We start from the raw sequence: 22,124 nt of genomic DNA, 5'->3' as shown, positions 1-22,124 counted from the left end.
GAAAAAATTCTAACGACCAAGATAAGCCACGCTGGTCAATCAACTAAAATTCTGACCCCGTGAAAAAAGCGGAATAAACAATGTTATTCTCATTTTTATTACATAGTGCCAGCTTGGTTCGTTTTTCAACATACCAAAACTTTGCCATTTTAACATTTGAATGTTTGGCAGAAAATGGGAATGATTTGTCTAACGACGGTAAGAAACTATAACTATAAAGATTTTGAAGATTCTAACAGAACAGCTTAATAATAAAGGGAATCAAATCATTGTCTTTGTTGGTCTTGTTTCCAATCTCCATCAGTCAGTAAAAACTTTCCCTGATTAGAAAATTATTATGTATTATTATAGTTGTTTAGAAGGAACACAGGACACCATTCCACAAAATTTCCCGCACAATTCTCTTCGCAGAAACCTCTCTTCGCCATTTATCTACCATTTTTACTGTTTAATAATGATACGGCAGCCGAGAATACAAGCTTTGCAGTGATTTTTTACTTGGGCTTAGCCGTGGGCTTCATGGAATCCGAACCATGGTGCTGGGTATGTGCGTGCCTTAATGGTTTTTCACCCTCCCAAAGTCTCTCTAAGGGTTACCAAAACAACAAAAGTCAAAATCAGTCTCTCTAAGGGTCGGTTTTTTCACAAACTCGGGTCAAAGAAAAGTGAAAGTCAAAAAAGTGAACATTTTAAAAAAGTGAAATTTTTCAAAAATTAGAAATTTTTCAAAATAGAATTCTTTTAAAAATCGAATTTCTTTGGGTGGTGTAATTTAAAGATGCACGTAACGATTACGATGCACGATTCGCGATCCATAAAAATGTTAATTCATGCGTAATTAACAATCATGATAAAATATTTAGGTAATATACTAACTTCATTTGAAACGTTTATGCAATATAAAGATTAAGAACCCAGCATTCACTTACTTCCAACCAATATAGGGGCTTGTTTACGAAAAAAATCTTTTTGCCGAACAACGTCCTCAAACATTTGTTCGCCATATATTCTCTTATTTTCAAGAAATTCTATATTCATTATGATTGTTAAACTGAGAGCAGCATTGTTTACTTTCACCTTTAGATTACTTCTTTTATAAATATTAGTTTTTCTTTTTCTACCATAATTATTCGTAGTTCCATGCTTACTTTTTTCCCTGTGGCAAAAGCGAGAAAGATTATGCAGTTTTCAATTAGTTATAATTAAGTTTTTGATTAATTATAGGAATAATCCATTATGCATGGATCGCGCTCGTGAAGTATCGTTAGAGCATCTAAATTACACCAACCCAATTTCTTTGGCCCATTATAGAAACTGAAAAAGTCTCTCTAAGGGTGGGCACTGAGAGGGTCACCTTTTTGCTAGTAAGGGCCAGAGGTCTGCACGCACATCACACCCATTCCTAGCCGAAATCCGAAGAAAAGTTTTCCTGAATAACTAACACTTATTAAGTTCAAACAGCAGATTTTTGGAGCCGTCCGTATGGCTTTACCCCCTTGTTGTACTTTTTCATTCAACAAAAGTTCTGACAAGCAAAAAAAGGCTGTAAATTTTTTTTGTGTGTACCTACATTTTCTTAGCTAAAACTTTTGAAACACCACCATCATTTATACATTGAAAGAACCTGTTGGCTCTACAATCAGGTTTGTTGTTGGCTTTTAACGTTTTCAAATAAACTGGCGAAAAGCGATTTTTGGCTATCTAATCGAAATTCAATTTGGGAGGGGTTGGCAGACTTACAGGCTTTGAGTTTATTGGATATTTGAACTTTTGAAATCCTAAGGAGTCTCATGTTAAAAAGAGTTAAAACTCTACCCTCCAACCTACTTTAGAGCACTTCAAATCGTTCAAAACTTCCCGATTTCCTTTTCAGAATATTAACCTTGATTGCTAAAATTAAAAATGCCGATTTCGCCTGCGGGGGTCAAATTTGAAAAATAACCCACGACATTGAAGCATTTTCAGGTCAAACAGTTTTTGGTGAAATATCAATAAGGTCCCACAGAAATCTAACAATGCCATATTGAGAATTTTCAAAAATTTTGGCTGTTACCGAAGAAATTTTTTTATGACTGTGAAAATTAGACCCCCAGCAAGCAAATTTGGCATTTTTGATTTCCAAAGACAATAGGTTAATATGTGAGAATTTTGGCTTTTTAACGTTCAGATTTAAAGAACTTTGGTCTTTTTAATTTTCAATATTTCAATTTGGGAGGGGCAAACCTATATCAGTTTATTGACTATTGAACTTTGGACTTTCGTAACTAAGTCTTAAGTCTCATTAAAACTCAGAGTTAAAACTTACCCTTTTAGAGCACTTAAATCGATTGTTACTTCCCGGTGGACAAATATTTAACTTGATTGTAGAATCTTTAATTTTAACAAATTTTCCACTACTTTAGATGTTAAGTCATTTCTTAATGATCCTACGATTCTTCCCTGTTCATGTAATGATTCCAAATTCAAAGATCCTTTTCATAATCACATAATAACAGGTGACTTAACTATCATTGACAATCAAAAATTACGTAAACTTTTTTCTCGTGGACCTAAATTTCGTGAACCTAAACAACTAGATTTTGAAGCAGCTAAAATGGAAATTTTGAAAGGTGTTGACAAATGCATTAAATCCTACTGCGAGCGTTACCATTTAGATGAGGTTGTTCTTAGAGCTTGGAGAGTGGAAATTGTAAAAGCTATCGACGAGAGAGTACAACAAATTGTTCCCACTTTAAAACTTGATCATGTTCTAGAGACATTGAGGGACCCTATTTGTCGAAAAAGTTTACTAGATTTACAAGAAAGATTTGTTATTGCCCCCATTGACAAGGCTTCTGGCAATATTTCCTTGATTTGCAAAAGATTTTATGCCAAAGTTTTGGCAAGGGAATTAGGACTCAATGGCACAGGCTCTGACACTTACAAATCTGTACGCAAAAAGGATAAAACCATTATTTGTACACACAAAAAAGACCTTAAAGATAAATTTGGGATAGAGGTGTCAGTTGGAAATGAAAAACTACCCAATATCTATTGGCTACCAAAAATGCATAAAAACCCTCTGAAATTTCGCTTTATCATTGCAGCTCCTAGCTGTTCAGTTAAACAACTTTCCCAGGCAGTAACTTCAGTTTTCGTCTCTTTTACAATCAAATTGAAAACTAGTACAACATGAAGTGCTGTTATTATTCTTCTGTTAAAAAACATTTTGGGTTATTGAGAACACCAACGAAGTATTGAAAAGTTTAAATAAATTGAATAAAAAAGGTAAAGCTAGTTGCATTTCCACCTTTGATTTTTCTACTCTGTACACGAAAATCCCTCATGACAAGTTGTTGTTTGTTCTAAACGAGTTGACTGATGTTTGTTTTAATGGGGGAGATCGAGAGCTGTTGTCTGTAACAAAGTCTGGTGCTAGATGGGTGACGCGACCATCCCCAAATGGAGTGATATTTACTATAGAGAATCTTTTAAGGAAGCTGTTATACTTGATGGATAATTGTTTTTTTACTTTTGAAGACCGTGTTTATAGACAGAAGATTGGTATTCCCATGGGTTCGGATCCAGCTCCATTCATGGCCAATCTTTTTCTTTATTACTACGAGTCAGCTTATGTCAAAAAGGTAAAAAAAGAAGATATTTTTATTGCCAGGAAGTTTCGACATACCTTTCGCTTCATAGACGATCTTTTGGCCATTAATGATGATGGTGAATTTGAGCGATGCTTTAAAAATATCTACCCTTCTGAATTAGAACTTAAGAAGGAACACGGTGACACACAAGTATCTTTCCTTGACTTAGATATTTCAATACAGGGAAGATTTTTCAATACTTCACTATACGACAAGCGTGACAGCTTTCCTTTTTCTATTGTGAGGATGCCTTTTAAATGCAGTAACATGCCTTCTAAAATTTTTTATTCCACCATTGGTGCAGAAATTTTGAGAATTGGTCGCGCAAGTTCAACATGTGAACCATTTATCAAGTCTGCCAAAGCTGTTATCGACAGAATGAAGAATCAAGGTGCCCATCCACAAAAAATTACAGACATTTTAAAAAGAACTTATGGTAAACATGACGATTTGAAAAAATTTGCAGCAGACTCGGTTAAATTTGCATCATCGCTTATCAATTGAAGCATTATTAATTTCGCATAGCGAAAGTATTACGATAGCCTTTCTGTGTGCGTGGCGAGAAAATTTTTTGGGCGCAAATTATGGCGTGGGCGTTTGGCTGCGGGCGTACTACGGCCAATATTCTAAAGGTGGACTCACTCACAAAGATAAAAAACAGCGCTTTTCTTGATAATTAAAATACTATAGTGCAAGATGTGTAACCAAGCCTTTGTAAACATTCATCTTCATCATGAGAACTAAGGGAACTAATCAGCTAATGGCTGCTTGATTGCACATGCTTTTGATACTTGCTGCTGCTGTAGACATTTTTATCATGTTTTCTGGTCTTTTGTAGAGTATTTAAAGAGGTTTATTATTCGTTTACTACTAAGTATTTTATGTTTGTGTAGTTAGTGAATGCACCAATAAATTGATAATGCTCAGTAAGTTTTAAGTAGTACAAAAAGAGTTAATTTTACACAAACAACAACACCACATAACCCTCTTCTTCAAAAAACTACAAACAGCACAGGTATCATATTTTTTTCCTTTTTTCACCAAATAGTTATGTGTTAAATGTTAACCAATTGTGACAAGCAGTCTGATTTAGCAAGTATTTCCACATATTTCCTAGAAATTATGTCAATTGAAATTCAGCAATCATTTCATATATATCGAAGAACTATCGAGCTATCCAACAGTAGCTGTTCGATTACCAAGCCTAATTTGACGAGACAAGTTTTTGATTAGTTTGATTATGTAAGTTTGATGACAGTTTTTTTTCTAATGAAGTTTGATTGTTGTTCGATGAGTTTGGATTAAAAAAAAGTTCCAGCTTGTTTCCTCCCCGATGGCGATGGCCGATGCCAGGCGACGATGTCCACGTCCAAACCTTATCAAACCAATTTTGGTAATTGAACCATCAAATTTCATCGAACGATAGGTGTTCGATTATCGAACCTGATCGAACAGTAATTGAACTTTACCTGAAAATCTTCAGTTTGATGTTTGATTATATACATCGCAGTTCAATTAAGTTTGATGCGATCAGTGTTTTTATTAGCTCAAATGGTCCCACTTATTGCTAGCGCAACAGCTCAATCAAACACGTCGAACATCAATCAAAATTGAACTTTACCGAAATTTCTTGGTTCAATGACTGTTGGATTTGTGGTTCGGTAATCGAACAGTTCGATTGACATCGCTTGGCCGATAGATATTGGCCTGCTCTTTAAGGTTTAGCGTGGGTGTCTGCTTATAAGCCGTCAGAGTGTAAAAAGAATGGGCAACAAGGTACCGTCAACTGCTCTAACTTGGACGATTGGTCGAAAGATGGGACTGTTGCATATCTGGTCTCTATTTCAACTTACTGAAAAATCGAAAGAGAAATCGTGTATTTTTAAATACGCCGTTCCTTAACTCAAATCAAATGACTTTGGAGGTTTGGTGAAATGGTGGCCAAATTGCTGTCCCATGTTTTGTCAGATAGTCCCAAGTTAGAGCAGTTGATGGTAAAAAATCAAACTAATTGAGCTTCAATCAAACTTCATCAGGATTTTCATTTTGAATTATTAAAAATTCCAGTGGTACCGTTGTTTGGTATGAGATTCCCATTTCCCCACTCTGGAATCTTCCCCCTATATCTATTTTACAGGATAAATTCTTTTTTTATAAGCATAAGTGTATGCCCCTTGGTCAGGCTCGTGTATGCTTAAGTTCTCAAAGCATCCCGGCATAGTTTATGCTTATTATATGCTTAAGATTTAAGAATCATGATTATGATTCACCCGAGCCAAGTTTTTAATGAAATTTCAGAAATTTTGTAAAAGTTTGTTCAGATTTTGGGAGCATTGGAATGTAGGAAACCGTGGAATGTCTTATTTTTTACTTGACCTCTACCAAACCTTTTTAAACAGATAAAAATGACCACTTGAAAAATATTTTAGGCTGACATATATGTTCATGTTATGCTTAGGAATCCTGCAAATCTGAGTCTTCATATGCTTTAAGCGTTATGCTTATAAAAAAAAACATGTAACTGGCAAGAGATTGGGGAGGGTTTGTTTTAATAGGATGCAGTTAGAGCAGTATAAAGGAGTCATTCTTGTGATTTGATAGAAGGGCCATTAATCGATTACATTTAATATTGATTCTTTTACTGCTTTTAGCACTTACTACTTTCACTGGGTGTGTAAACATTTTATTTTATGATTTTGAAAGATTTACGGTCAACCTAGAAATAATTAATTTTAAAGCTCTCTATTATAGCATCATAAAATAATTGAAGATTGAAAATAATTGCTTCACTTTTAGTGAGGTTTAGTCAATTTGTATCTGGTGGGAAAATTTGAGTGACAGGTGGTAAATAAATCCCCATATTCTATCTTGACCGAAGTCTGCATCCTTAAGTTACGAGCTTTTCTAAATATATTTTATATGGATTATTGCGTTGAGATTTTGGAAAATCTCAAAGAGTATTATTTCTTTACAGTTGGCTAGTTTTTACCCTGCCATTTTCTAGTTCAGAAGCTGGAGCTCAACTACTCAACTGTTTTTTGCCTTTAGTGGCCTCTTGATTGGTCCATAGGGTCAACTGATGCTTGTCTGAAGGTTAGACCTGCTCTGTCCGATGGGTTAGACCTGCTGTCTGTGGGTCAAAAGTCATAGGGTAAATTTCCAAAAAATGTTATATCCTCAAACCCACAATATTCTGCAATGTTCAAATTTTGTTCTGGAAAAGCCCAATGATTTTGATGGTGGTGCGCCATCATTCATATCAGAAAGATAGTATACAACAGATTTTTCAGACTAATGTACAGTATATGGACCCCAAAACGGAGACGGCCCCCAAAACGGAGGTTTTCATTAAAATGAAGATTCTGACTTGTAGATTTATCAGAATTAAACGATTTTTGTTTATTTTGAAAGAATGATGGTTATACTTAAAAATGAGCATGTTTTTGCTGGTTTGAGACAGATTCAAAACAACATATTTGCGTCTAAAGAAAATATTTTAACACCAAAATTAGATAAAAATTACATATAACTCACTCTAGCTCCTTGGATATTGAAAATAAGTTATGAAAACGGGGTATAGGAAACTTTCTACACCTAATGCCGTTCAGAAAATGCAAATACATCTGTGACTTTAGAGGCTGGGTAAAAGATATAGCATCTTGAAGGACAACCAGTATTTTGGAGCCCTAGAATCAGCATTGACAAAACCGAAAATTCTAAATGTGAGAAAAAGCAAAAAATCTTGGAATTCTAATTCTATCACCTTGAGTTAATAGTTTATAAAACAAAAAATTAACTATATATATAAAATTTTCGCTGAATCAGCAAAAAACGGCAAATTCTGTAATTTTTTTGCAAAATATAGGAGAAAGATATCTTTAAAGCTTAATATTTTCAGTTTTAGTTAAGCTTTCTTTCTAAAATTTTTACAGCTTATTCCATACATGAATGGAACTATTTTCAAAAGAGATTTGTTTTCAAAAACTTGATTAAGATGTTTTTAAATTAAAATTGTCATTTTGAAAATTTCCAAATTTTCAGTTTGGACTTTGCAGTATCGAAAATCTTGAAATATTTCATAAAAATCATAAATTTTACATCCATCGGGTCGTAAATTTAAGGAAAAACATAAATTTGTTCATAGTTTTTCCCCCTATTACCACTGGGCTTAATAATTTGATTTTAACTACACCTCCGTTTTGGGGGCCCCAAACCTGCATTTTGACGACCAGGGGTATACTGTAAAAATTTTATCAAATAAAACCCTGCCCAAAACCCTCTAAATCATATTTCAAAACTATGGTCAAAATTTTGTATTCATATCTTAAAGATATCTCGAGAAATCGCTAAAATTTCAAACCTCCATTTTGGGGGTCCTTAGAAAAAAGCTACCTATCTTTAAGCGATTGAAAAATATTGTTGAAATTGAAAATTTTGAAAAAGAACTTCCTGGAAATAAAGTAGAGATGTTAAGCCTGTTAAAGGTTTTCATGCAGCAAAATTTTTTGTAAAATCTGTTTTCCTCTAGATTTGAGAGAAATTTCAAATTTGATCGCCGTTTTGGGGGCCACATACTGTAGCTATTTTCTCAATTTTAGAAAAATTCTACTGTTTATAGAAAGAAGTTGATATAAACTTTGCGCAAGTGAAAGAAGTCTTATCACAAGTGACGTGTTATCAAAGCACAAAATGATTTTTCTGGCATCAGAGAATGAAAAGTTCATTTTTTCTTCTTCATTTTCAAAAAATTTTAAATTTTTTTTCTCAAGTATATTGCAGTTCTCTGATTTATTCTGAATATAAAGATCTTTTTTACGCTTATAAAAAGGGATTTTTTAGTTTTTTGCTGCCGGAGTCACGTTTCACGCGTCTTCGTCGTTGATGTTCTAATATTATGCGAAATTTTCGACTTTAAGTCGTCTTGTTTTTGTTATTTTTCCTTGCATGAATCTGCTCTCGGGAGTTTTCCTTATTTACTTATAAAATTACAAAAAAATATTGGACTTGTCGTTTATTTCATTTTAACTTTACTTTATTTTGTTTATTTATTTTATTATTATTATTATTTCTTTTTATTTTATTTTATTTTATTTATTTTTTATTTTTTTTATTTATTTATTTAATATTTTTTTTTTTTTCAATTTAATATTGTTCGTTATTGATTTTGTGTCATTTCTTCTTCCTCTCCTCTTTGAGGCGGTCGCTCGGGTACGGGACGCCGAACCGGGTTCTAGGCTGACTTTTCAAACTTTTCTTTTCTGCTGTACTTAACTGTATGGTCAGACTTTGTGCCTATGTTTTATTTTCTTTCTCTTCCTGATAAGCTGACGGGTGACTCTAGAGTGGCAGGAGATGCTTACTCGAGGTACCGCACCTGATCTCGGACTTCGGTCTTCAGCTTATTACTTCCTTTTGTGTCTTGTGCATTTCTTTTGTAGTTCTCTGTGCTATTGTTACTGTTAGTTTGTTTTTTTGTTTTTCTTCCATGGTGTACTTGGGTTTTTAATTACGGATTGTTATGGTTAGTTGCTAGTTCGTATTTTCTTCAGTGCATATGACTTCATTATACTTCCTTACGCAAACATACGCTTTTGAGACAACACAACCAACCCCCTTAGTGCATAGTAGACGGTCCCTTTCTGGTCTGTAACTTTTAAATGAATGTAGATAAAATGTAACAAGTTGTATATAAGTAAATCATTTTTTGTTTTCTTTTTCTTATAGAAATTTCAGACCATAAAAATTTACTTTCTATATTTACAAAAAGTTACTCTCCTCATCAATTCAATGTAACATATATAAATAATAAAATGAAAAACATTAAAAGTGGTCTGCCGTTTAAAGTTGATGAAAGTGACCCCTTGCTTATGAAAGTAACCCCAACTGACGGTAGTAGTCCAGACTGTCCCACTCGATACAATTGATAACTTTTTCCGATCAATGACCAATTGATAACCAATCTATGGATTGGATATCAATTGGTTATGATAATTAAAAGGTAATCAAAATCAGGAGTTTGAGGGGTGCTTTATTGATTGATCGATTAATTCATCAATTGAATTGATTGAATATTGATTAACCCTTTGATGAATTGATTGATTGATAAATTCATCAATTGAATTGATTGATTATCGATTAACTTTTTGATGATCCAACCCAAATGTTCAACAAATGGAGTCCTTGCTTCTTGTTAGACAGTCCATCAGTCGTTTGACAATTTACGATCAAATGTACATACAATATAACCAGACGATCTCAATCGAACGGAATCGCGATTGATCAAACCAATCAAAACACATGAAACGCAATCGACCAATTGAAATTCGATTGTCGAACGCAATCGAAACTCGATTGATTATTACCACAATTTTCAGATTCGATTGGTTTGATTGAAGACATTGAACGTAATTGAACATAGCCTGGAGATCCATGCTATGATTTCTTTTTTATATACTGATGGCGAAATGGCGAAATGGATAGCATGGTCAGAGCTGAGAATTTGAATTTCAAATTTCCATCCAAAACAATCTGTCAATCAAAAAATCTACCAATCAAAACATGTTATTCAAAGCGTTATGACTAGTGGTCACACTCACTTTCTGAACAAATTCTTGAAATTCTAAAAAATTTTCTTCAGCAAGTGAGCACAGCAATAAAATAGGCTATTATTTTGTTTTTGAGTCTGAAAATGGACTGACAGCTCTGACTCGTCAAGTATACCGTAGGTCGGGGAAACTTCGGAATGAAGGAAACTTCGGACTAAAATCTTTAACGAGTGATTACTTCGCGAGGATTTAACATTTTATCGTACTTTTTTCTTTCACAGTTCAGAAATGAAGTACACCCGACGATACATATCAAGCGACGGAACGCCGAAAGAAAAACGAAGAAGAAATTGAAGAAAACCACGATATTTGACCATCTTCCATTGTAAAGAGATTTGTTGGATAACTAAGGCGGCAACCTCAAAATTTTATTTATGTAATGAAAAGAGGATATATTCAATGTTATGTTAAAGTTTATTTCGTTCAAAAATATTCATTCCTCGATCTTTAACAGCCCTTTAAAGTTGGCCCATTCATCACGCAGAAAGATCGCTGCGGAAATTGTTGCACCGGTAGCCGAAGATCTAAGAATTGAACCAATTCCCAAGCGAGAAATTTCTCAAGCTCTTACGTTATGCTAGTCATTTAAGGTAATTGGTTTAAGAATTGTCCCGCGATTTGCACGTTTTCCAATTATGACGTAAGTAGACTAATTATGACGTTTTAAATGAAAAAGTAAAGGGAAACCCCTTAATTCTATTTCAAAAGGTGAGGGGAAAGTGCAACAAGTTTTTTATAGGAAACCGTTGTCTGATTTGTGAGTGAATACTTTCTTGACAATATGTCGGCCATTTTTTCCATAGTTGGACGACTATTTAACTCAACTTTTACGCATGGTAACTTTTTATGAACAACCCTATCTCAGTAACCCGGTGGCATTTTAAAACCTTGCTGCGATAACTTATTTTAGCATGCGTTATGTTAAAAATAAGCGGATAAGAAAAATTTTACTTTAGTTGGCTGCTCCCTTGAAAAATCTTGCATTGTTGACCAACTTATAAACTTTAATTTATGAATAATTGTGACCAGGTTCACACGTTAAGTATCCAAGGCATTGATTGACAATCTTATACACTTGGTTATTCAACCACCGGAGTGATCTGTTACAGGGGGGTTTAATTTAGACAAGTAGTAACGTGGTGGCAGGGGGGCCAGGGGTAACACTAGCAGGCAATTTCTACAGGGAGCACCGAAAGACAATGGAAGCGAAATAGCGCCTCGTTGTTTCTGTTCAAAAATCACAAAAATGAGAAAAATGACCCAAATGTTTTCGTGCTGGCCTCTTTCGCGTTATTTCAACAGTTACTGATAATAACATAATAATAGTAATAACAACTTATATTTTTAAGTGGCTAGCCATGGAATAACGGCTGTCTGAGTCCTTTTTATTTTTAACGTCCAAAAAGTCTTTAATTCAAAAGTTTTTTGCGACCATCGTATTTGAGTCACTTGCGGCAGGGTGACTTTGAAATTTACCCTCACAGTTTCCTTCGTTTTTTTCACCCTCCGTTGCTAACGGTCTTACTCACTATAGTCCCAGCAAATATCCACATAACTATTATATCCCGGTCTCACAGCCCCAGTAGGATTTCTTCCCATACTTGTAGTGAAATTGTAAAGTGTTTTCCTACCGGGAACGAAATTTCGGTCAAATTTTCCAGTGAGGCGGGGGTCTCACTGGGTCAGTGACGTAGGGGCGTATTGAAAGGGCGGTAATAATTTTTTCATCTCGTGAGTGTGAATGCGCGGGTGACCACTGTTTACACACGTGTGCAGTTTTGTGTATAAATGCCTTGAGCACAGATTGTGTATCCAAATACACATACATACATACTCGCATGACACACTGAAACAAATCTACATCAAAACACATCCAAAGGTAAGAAAATTTTATTTATCCTTTTAAATTTACATGTAAATTATTAGCTATAGCTTTGGGCTGAAATGTTTATTTTAGTGGGTCAATCATGTTTTCGTGACATAAGCCACCCCTGTTTCAGTTACACTTAATTCTACCTAAATTGCAGGGCCTGTATATTTGTTGTGGATGTATGGGCTTATTTCACTTAGCCTGTACCGATAAAAGTATTGGGGATTTGAAAAGGGTTTTTTATTGTTACCTGATTCCAGGGCAAACCATGATCTAATACATACTTTGCAGAAACCCATGTCTATCATCCAGGTGTATGGATATTTTCTTTTTTCTTTGTTAGCCTGTCCTCCAATAAATTATAGCGCTTACATGTTGTCTTACAAAAATTTAATTTGGGCACCACAAGTGAAGTTTGTCCCAAATGTGTTTTGGTAATTTTGTAATCCACTATATCTTAACAAGTTGTGTACAGTCAGCCTGTAATACAATGCTAAAGGTGAGGCGTTCCCTTGGGACGGCCTTGATCAGTCGCAGTGTGTTCGTGCCGCAAGGGAATAAGAGTGCCGGTGTAATCGAAAGTGACCGACTCTTCTGCGTGGCGCGAACGACCATTGTCGTTCTCTCATACGTAGCACGTTCACACGCTATGATTAATCAAGAGCCATCGAGCCAATGCTGGCAAAAATGAATGGACACAAATTCTTTATGATTTATCTCCATTGTTGCAGCAATATAACAAAAACTATATTTCCTTTGCAGTAGGAACAAAGCATCATGGCAAGACATCCAAAGAGAAAAGCGGGGAAGTACGGAGCTCGTCAATACCAGACAAAGTATGACCCAAACGATGGGACAATGGAGAGGGCGTTAACAGAAATCAGGTTGGGAAAAAAAGTCAAAGATATCGCGCTAAAATATAAAATCCCACGGTCCACTCTGTATGACAAAATAAAAGGTAATATTTACGATACCCGAGAAAAAGAGGGAACTTATTATAAGGATTTCATTTAAGGGCTCTGACCATAGTCGGTAAATTGATTTTAGTATTTGAACATAACAGTTATATCTTAGGTTCTTTAAGACTTTTAACAAAGAATTGCCTTTATAAATTTATAAAATTTGCCTTTATAAAATTATTTTCCTCTGCATACTCTCAGACAATCACCCAAAGAAAGTTGGACGCCCGACCGTTCTCAGTCATGATGAAGAGAAGGCACTGGCTTCAATGGTAGAGCTGACATGTGAGTGGCAGGTACCCATGGACAGAACAGACCTACGATACTTTGTGCAAGACTACCTAAACAAAAAGGGCGTAAAGGTTAGGGAAATATTCTGATGTGTTTTTAGGGGAAATGAACTGCCAGAATTGTGAAGAATTTTATTAAACCAATTTACATTATTATGTTTTTTTATAAGCATTGAAGTTATAAACATCTAGAATCAGTAATGGCAATAATTTAAGCATATACTAGGCATTTCTCGAGACTAAGAAAATTATCCTGATTTGGGCTGGGTTTCACGGATTTTTCCTAACATTTTGCTCGGGGTATAAGCACTCTTACGAACAGTATTCGGCCTTGCCACGCCCTCAACCTAGGCATCGCTGAACCTATACGCTTATATAAAACATGTATATATTGTCTTACAGTTGTTCAGAAATGAAAACCTCCCCAGCATGGATTGGACCGAACGCTTTATTCGTGACTTCAAACTCAAACTACGAAGTGTAGACAACGTCAAACCGAACAGAAGTGGGTTAAGTTTGGAAGATGTAAACAAATTTTTCATCAATCTGGAAAAAGAACTCGACGGGGTACCGCCAGAGAATATTTGGAATTTTGACGAGACTAATTTCACTGACGATCCAGGAAAGAAAAAGGTTAAAACATTTCTGAATTATTGATCAAATCTGACCGTTTTTTACATCAGAAAAGGTTTTTTTTTAACCCCTTCTCCTGTGACCCAAATGCAAATTCGTACCTTTTCAGATAAAATCAGGCAAATAACCAAATATAGGGATTTATAATCTTCGGTTTTACAAAGGTGGAGATTTTATACTCAATTCCTAATCATAGGTTAACTAATTTTATCAAAAGTTTAATTGAATTCTCGTACCTTTTGTGTAACTGTAGATGTTAGTATTCGTGTCAGGAAGTTCAGGATTACATTGATGTTCAATTTTTTACTTAGCTAACCTAGCTAGCCCATTAAGATCTGACCGCGTCCATTACACAGGAGTCTTTTTGGATTGTGAGCACCATATCTCTGTTTCACAGGGCACGCTAATTAACTTTATCGACATATATTATCTCGTCCAGGTCATTGTATCTAAGAGGAGACGGAGAGTTGAACGATGCATGCCTCACTCGAAAACTTCATTTTCAGTCATGTGTTGCGGCAACCCGAAGGGCGAGTTCATGCCACCCATGATTGTATATAAATCGAAATGTATGTGGGAAAACTGGAAGAAACACGGGCCAAGAGGTATGTATGTTTCTATGTAGTAACTGACTCCTCCTATTTCATATTCGTCAACAATAAGGTTTTTTGCGTAGTTATTTTACCGTTCACATAGCCTGCCTTAGCATTGATTTACAGACAATACCTGAGTGACTTAATTGTGGGCTATCCCCATTGAAAATTTAATGGAAAAAATTGGACTCCAAAACCATCCCCACTGTAAATTTTGAGCTGGAAACAATAGATTTTCTATCCATATTGGGATTTCGATAGAAATTTTCATCCCCACCGTGGGAAAAGGTTCCACCGGGGCACTGAGACAGGGGTGTATTATAGTGGAAATAACGTCTTATCACATTACTCTAAGGTGCTTCGTATACTATGAGTAAAAATGGTTGGTTTGAGGCACAATCCTTCACCAAATGGTTTATGGACCTAGCGTTACCACGTCTAAAGGAGTTGACTGGAAAGAAGGTCATCATTGGTGACAATCTTGGGTGTCATTACACTGCTGACGTCTTGATTGAATGCCGCCGTCACAACATTGCATTCATTCCGCTCATTCCGAACACCACCCACATTTCACAACCCCTTGATGTTGCCGTTTTCTCCCCAGTAAAGAAGTTTTGGCGGCAAAGCTTGGAGGCATGGAGACGGGAAACCAGAATTAAGGATGACTTACAAAAAACGTGCTTTCCGGCAATTCTAAGGAGTACTTTTATCAGGATAGAACGCGAGCTTGGAACTGCCCTAGAATCTGGTTAGTATGCATTTTTATATATGATAGCGGTTGATTTTCATAAAAAATGCCTTTTTTATGGGACAAGCTGGAGTTTTTACTAGCTCTTATTTGATTTGGTTGGTTGTTAAGATGTAATAAAAGAATCTTATTACTTTTTCTAAAAAGAACGCGTCATCTCTATCGCTTTACATGACCAATTATTAAAGTATCTTGTAAAAACTCCAAGGCATCTCTTTTTTTATGGAGACTTGATAATTTTCCCGTCAGTGATTCTTACTTCTTAATTGGACGTGCAAATACAAATTATTTTTGGGAGTCAACGTAATGAACTTAGAGTTTAAAAAGATACGACAACGGTTTATGCCGACGGGCCGGATAAATTGTGGATTTTTGAGTGTTAAATTAGGGTGAAATTTGCTCTTCTACCTTCGTCTAATGAAGCCATGAACAGTCGATATCACATTTTAATGAATTCTATCATTCCACGTCATTTTAGGATTTCGAACGTGTGGCATTCACCCACTGGACCGTACTAAGATAGCAAAGAAGATACCTTCACGTGTTCATGTTGTTGATGGCTTTGATTTAAATATATTCAATGATAGTGTTCTAGACTTTCTCGAAAACAACCGAACATGTTCTGTAACCAGTGAGTACACGTTCTTATAAGCATATTTCCTTTTTTTAAACAGACTCGGTTACGCCTAGCTATATTGTGAATTGAATTCTTCCGAAAAAAGGGAGTCATTAAAATGGAAAAGATAAACGAAAGTTACACCCAAGTATACACCAATCAACAAGCTTACAGATATGCTTATTTGTTCACCAAATCCACTACAAAGATTTTAACCCGGGTGGGGAGTGTTACTTAGGCAAAAAAATGAGTGCTGGGTATGTGCGTGGCTTAAGGTCGGTCGGTTTTTTCACCTTCCAAAGTCTCTCGAAGGGTCGGAAAAAATCAGAAAGTTTTAAATCAGTCTCTCTAAGGTGACCCTTAGAGAGACTAATTTAAGACTTTCTGATTTGTCAGCAAATAGCAATCTCTCCCTCAACCCTAGTACCCCCCCCCCCCCAGGATTTTAACAGTAGGTTTTGTCCTCGTTAAAAAGATGGAAAACCGGTCGTTGATGTCACACAATGGAAAAATCTTGCTCTTCTTGAAATACTTGAAATGACAACTGTTTTCTCCCTTAGACAAACAAACCAGAGGCAAGAAATGTGAGCCTGGCAAAAATGCTTGCGACATGCTGGATACCCAGGCGGCTACAACTACTGAAGTCCTTGAGGTTTCACAGCAACCAGCACAGACCCAAGCACAAGCCAGTGTGGACGATGGTGAACAACCAGGGCCATCGAACGTCATCAATGACAGAGAGGTTGATACAGACACTGATGATAGTGACGTCGAAGAGCAATTGACATTGGAGCTAGAGGAAGCCCTGGCCGCACAATCGGATGAAGATGAGGATGAGGAATACTTCAATATAGAGGAAGAGATAGATGAAATAGAAATAGAGGCAATCGAAAATCGTGCGGCAAAAGAAAGAGAACAGGCCGAGGAACAACTCCCCACAGATACAGTAGAGGAAACTGAGGAAATGACGCAGGAAGAGGACGGAGATGGCATCAGCTGGGTGTGTCCAGGCTGCAATATCGGTTGGAACAGCGACACTGCTTCTGAAATGTGAGTGTCTGCACCCTGTCTATATAAACTCGTTAGAAATATTTCAACCCTTTGGCATTTTCGTTTTACAATATAATTGACAATAAGATTAGTAAAGTGTAACAGCTGACTAATTCCTTAAGTACACCCCTGTGTCACAAGCCCATGATTAAATCTAGGATTAAATCTGAAATGACAGGTTTTTTTAACAATTTTGGCGGGAGTATAGTATTTCAAACATGCTCCATTTGTTGGTACAGAAAGTGTCTAAATTAAAACGTCACCCATTGATAGTAGAAATCAATGCTTATGATTTTTGGACGAAAAGGTTATAATTTATGGCTTCAAATACCTTAAACACATTTTGGTACTGTTTTTTTTGCGCTCTTATTTTTTTAACTCTTTGCTATTTCAGCTGGATAGTATGTGATCAAAAATGTGGCCGGGCCTACCACATCCATTGTTCCGGTTTACATTATAACATTCGAAAAGTTAACGAAATTGATTGGGAGACGATACCGTTCACATGTGATGTTTGTCAGCCGAGACCAGCGCAGAGGCAAAGCCAACGCTTAAAACAAAAGGCGAAAAAATAAATTTTTTTCAGTACTTTTTAATTCAGTGTGTAAATTTGTGTTCATAAAACATTTATGTTGATAGTCATTTTGCTGACTATATTCTGTCTATATTCAAGATTGAAATTCATATTATAGTGGTACTTTTTATATTTATGATCGGATTCTAATTATGTGTACTTATAAAAACATTCAAATTTTTCGCCTTCTTTCTTTTCCCGCTTTAGAAATTCACAGCCTACTCAGGAAACCCCTATGACTATTTCCCAGGTTTCCGCTATATAAATCGTAAATTTTAAGTGTGTTAGGAAAACCCTCTCATGTGTTCAGCGTCCATAAAAAGTCTAATGATCGGTTGACGAGTTTTTGTTATTCACGCTTCCATTGCACGCCCAGAAAAATTAATGACCAATTAAGTGAAATTCGAATCGTTATGTCGTTAACTTCTCGGCTCACACGAATTTGTCTCTTGGTATTTTTCAACAAATGGCACTTCAAGTGCAATGTTTTTGTTTCGAAATAGCGCAGCATCCAGTCATGATGGTAGATCGTTGGAGTGACGGCAAATCATTCCGAAGTTTAACATTTTACGAAGTTGACCTTTCTGAAATTGAGACGGTGTTTCTTTCATAATGACCTGGCTGATTTACTTGTAACGTTGGTTTCCTGAAAGACAATAACACAAATGTTATGTACAGTAAGTTTGGTTGATCTTTTTTTCATATTCCAGGAGAAATAAAGAAAAAACTTGAAAATCTGTCCGAAGTTTCCCCGACCTACGGTACATCAGATCTAAATACGCAGACGGGTTCTCCTGTTTAAATCGAACAAGATTGAATGTAATCAATGGACGACATCGAACAAAACATCGAAGGCTAAAATGGCATGGAAAGAAACTTGTATAGCTATCTAAATGACTACCGTAAAGTCAGGTAACTTGCACCAGTGGATAGCGCGCCATCAAACTGACAAACTACTCAAATGGACTGACCACCAATCGCTGCGCAATCAAAACAAAGCAGCAAAATTTCAAAACAAATGAACTACAGGTTCAGGTTCAGGTGGTCAATGATTTGAGGACTATGTATGTTAGCCTCCACTATAAATGCAAGTTTCTAGCCAGATCTCATACACATGATGGTAGCCATCCCCCCATTTATAAAAAAAATAAATAAAAACTCCATGATATACCTATATACCACTATATTCCCCATGTAAAGGTCATCTGAAACATGTTAAATTTAGCCAGCAATCGATTCCAATCAGTCTCAGGATACAGTCTATGCAACTACCCTGCCTAGACCTAGTCGAGGTAAAAGAAATTTGTGGGAATTCGTTCCAGGAATTCCTTCATATTCCAGCATCCAGGCAGACAGGCGCTTTGTTTGCTTTATCTACTCATTCGCTACTTCAGCTACCATTTTAGACAATTCGAAGCCGCGAGGACGCTATGCGGCGCAATTCGGCTGTTGGTTATACCTTGCGCGACCTTTTGCACCCCTTGTCAGAATCCGATGAGAAAAATAACTCAATAAAAAGGCCAACAGCTCTCGAACTAGTTAGAGTTGGGGAATTAAAAAATTACCGGTCACCGAAAAAAGTATACATAAAAACATACATCAAAAGTCCGATTTTGAAAGTAAATGTAATATGAGAGTAATATATAACACATATAATACGTATAATCCATATAACACATATAATATGCTTATTTGCCTTAAACACGTGCGCTGAGAGCATGGAAAGCTATTTTCTACTGTCAATTCATATCCATATATATATAGAGTATAAATATAATTCTTGATTAAGTGACTTTAGAATCATTGTATTTTATAATATTACACATTCTTTTTTATAAGCAACCGAGTTGCTAAGGGCTCAGGCCTCAAAATGGCCCAAAAAATAAGCAACTTGCTTAGCAACCCTGAGGCCTCAAATCCAAATTAGCAACTTTTCCCTCAAGCATAAAAAAATAACTTTGACACAACTTTAAAAAGAAAACCTTGAAAATCTTCGAAAAATGCCTCTACTGCCCATTAAAAATTGGAAAAATTTTGAAAAATGCAAAAATGTGCTTTTGAACCATTTTGAGCTTGAAAATTTTTAAGCAACCTTACAAGCAACTTTGGGCCTGGATTTCGAAAAATCCTTAGCAACTCCAGGCCTGACCCGAAAAATGGAGTTGCTTTATAAAAAAATGTGTATGATCAAAACCTTTATCAAAAAGTGTCAATTTCAATGATAAAAAGACAAAAGAAAGTGTCATTAATTTTCTAGCTTTATAAGCTATAAACCTCTACGAATTTTTTGAGGCTAAGACGACTGTCAATTTACATCCTTTTATACAATAAGCATCACTTGCAGTATGATTAATATTTTTTGGGGAATTTGTTTGACAATATTTTTACAAGAACGTGTACTGTTGTCAGCATTATGACAATGACATAACAGTACTAAGTATTTTAACTTTGCTATAGATAGCACACATCACCATTTTCATGATCTTAAAGCCAACAATATGTTTGGTACTGGCTAATTTGAAATTTGTACTTTTGAGCTACATAAATTTAACTTAAAATTTTTCGTAAATTTGTAGCAACTCCCCAACTCGAAATTTGCAACTACCCAACTCCCCAACTCACCAACTAGAAAATTACTCTCTGAAAAATACAGGGGGCTCGTTAAAAAATCCAAAAAAAAAAGAAAATTGTTATACGAGGAAATAAAATTCTAAGACCAGCAGGAAAGAAATTAACGCAAAAAAAAGAATAAAGCCCCAAAAAGATTGAGAATGAACATCGAAACTAGAGCGGGATTACGTTATGAATTGTGAAGGTTGAATTTATAGAGACGAATATACTAAAAATATAAACATACTATAGTCGTTAGCAATAAAGTAAAAGAAATAGTAACCTTGTGACCCTTAACAACTAGTCTCGCAACTACAGTAAATAAACCTCCAATTAACGGACACTCTAAGAGGCGGACATCTCTGATTGGCGGACGATTTTATTTTCCCCGGCCATTTTCTAGTCAAATCCTCATAAAAAAGTTTCCAAAAGGCGGACACTCAATTAGCGGACCCTCCAATTAGCGGACAAAGTTTTATGCACGAAATAGCCAAAACCTTAATATTTTCTCTCTAATTAGCGGATACATTGAACATTAAACTGGTGACAGACTTAAAAGTCTGAGACAAGAGTAATTTTAAACTATTTTTAGTTTTTTGTACAAATTGCTTTCTGCAAGTTGAAACTTTATCCAGCCGATGAATTTATATGAGCCATAAAATTGGTAAATCACTGATACCTTAACTCTTATGATTTATTTAAATCAAATTTTTACGTTTCAATAATCTTTTTCTTATTCCTCTATGGCCCAATGTCTCTAGTTTAGTACTTAAGGACCAAAATTTCATATTTTTGATCCCTTAATATTGGCTAATACCAAAATTAAGCTCATAGTTCAAAAGTTTCTAAAAGGTGGACACTAACCTGTTTCCCCGATTAGAGATTCCACTGTCGAACGTGCTAACCGCACTGGCTCAACTTCAGTATCTTTTAAATATTTACTCGTAGGCCCAATTGTAAACATAAACAGACAAGTTTTAATATAAGATATAGACCCCGAAATGGAAATTTTCTAAAGCCTACAGATCATTAATTAACCCTACAACCAAGTGAAGTTCCAGCCAAATTTGAGCAATTATGATTCTAGCCTCATTAACAACGCCTGAATCCTTGAAGTCTTCAGGCTGCCCCAAAGTGTCTAGCCTCGTTTTGGGCCCAAAAGACGTGACCACGCCCTAAAAATCAACGTTTTGAAAAAAAAATGAAGAAAAACACCCCCAGGTATTCACCCAAGGAACAAGTGTGCAAAATTTCAGCCAAATCGAACCATTTTTGAAGTCTCCAGCGTGCCCCAAAGTTTTTAGCCTCGTTTTGGGGCTAGAACTCATGACCACGCCCCTAAAATCGAAATTTTGAAAACACGAAAAAAACACCCCCAGGGATTCACCCAAGGATCAAGTGTGCAAAATTTCAGCCAAATCGAACCATTTTTGAAGTTTCCAGCCTGTACCAAAGTTTTTAGCCTCGTTTTGGGGCTGTAACTCGCGACCACGCCCTTAAAAATCAAAATTTTGAAAAAATGAAAAAAACATCCCCAGGGATTCACCCAAGGAACAAGTGTGCAAAATTTCAGCCAAATCGAACCATTTTTGAGGTCTCCAGCCTTCCCCAAAGCTTTTAGCCTCGTTTTGGGGCTAAAACTCGTGACCACGCCCTTAAAAATCAAAATTTTGAAAAAATGAAAAAAACACCCCCAGGGATTCAGCCTAGGAACAAGTGTGCAAAATTTTAGCCAAATCAAACCATTTTTGAAGTCTCCAGCCTGCCCCAAAGTTTTTAGCCTCGTTTCGGGGCTAAAACTCGTGACCACGCCCTTAAAAATCAAAATTTTGAAAAAATGAAAAAAAACACCCCCAGGGATTCACCCAAGGAACAAGTGTGCAAAATTTCAGCCAAATCGGACCATTATTGAAGTCTCCAGGCTGCCCCAAAGTTTTGAGGTGA

The 22,124-nt window shown here is 35.9% G+C and overlaps 1 protein-coding gene across 1 annotated transcript; it reads left to right on the top strand.

Annotated features, from left to right (window-relative positions):
* The first annotated feature begins 12,052 nt into the window (after positions 1–12,052).
* LOC136802880 (uncharacterized) lies at positions 12,053–17,744 on the top strand. The gene is made up of 9 exons (XM_067059637.1): positions 12,053–12,116; positions 12,870–13,065; positions 13,268–13,428; positions 13,759–13,989; positions 14,429–14,594; positions 14,938–15,330; positions 15,809–15,961; positions 16,507–16,996; positions 17,391–17,744. The coding sequence occupies exons 2-9, from the start codon at positions 12,885–12,887 to the stop codon at positions 17,569–17,571; spliced, it is 1,956 nt and encodes a 651-aa protein (XP_066915738.1). The 5' UTR covers positions 12,053–12,116; positions 12,870–12,884; the 3' UTR covers positions 17,572–17,744.
* The last annotated feature ends 4,380 nt before the right edge of the window (positions 17,745–22,124 follow it).

The sequence above is a fragment of the Clytia hemisphaerica genome, unplaced genomic scaffold, assembly GCF_902728285.1.
Source record: "Clytia hemisphaerica strain Z4C2 unplaced genomic scaffold, Clytia hemisphaerica genome assembly, whole genome shotgun sequence".
In the NCBI taxonomy this organism is placed as follows: Eukaryota; Metazoa; Cnidaria; class Hydrozoa; order Leptothecata; family Clytiidae; genus Clytia; species Clytia hemisphaerica.
This window is presented reverse-complemented; position numbering and strand designations above follow the sequence as displayed.

Coding starts and splice junctions, on each gene's coding strand:
- LOC136802880 (XM_067059637.1), top strand. CDS start 12,885: ATGGCAAGACATCCAAAGAGAAAAGCGGGGAAGTACGGAGCTCGTCAA. Junction 15,962..16,506: donor CCGAACATGTTCTGTAACCA/GTGAGTACACGT, acceptor TTTCTCCCTTAG/ACAAACAAACCAGAGGCAAG. Junction 16,997..17,390: donor AGCGACACTGCTTCTGAAAT/GTGAGTGTCTGC, acceptor TTGCTATTTCAG/CTGGATAGTATGTGATCAAA.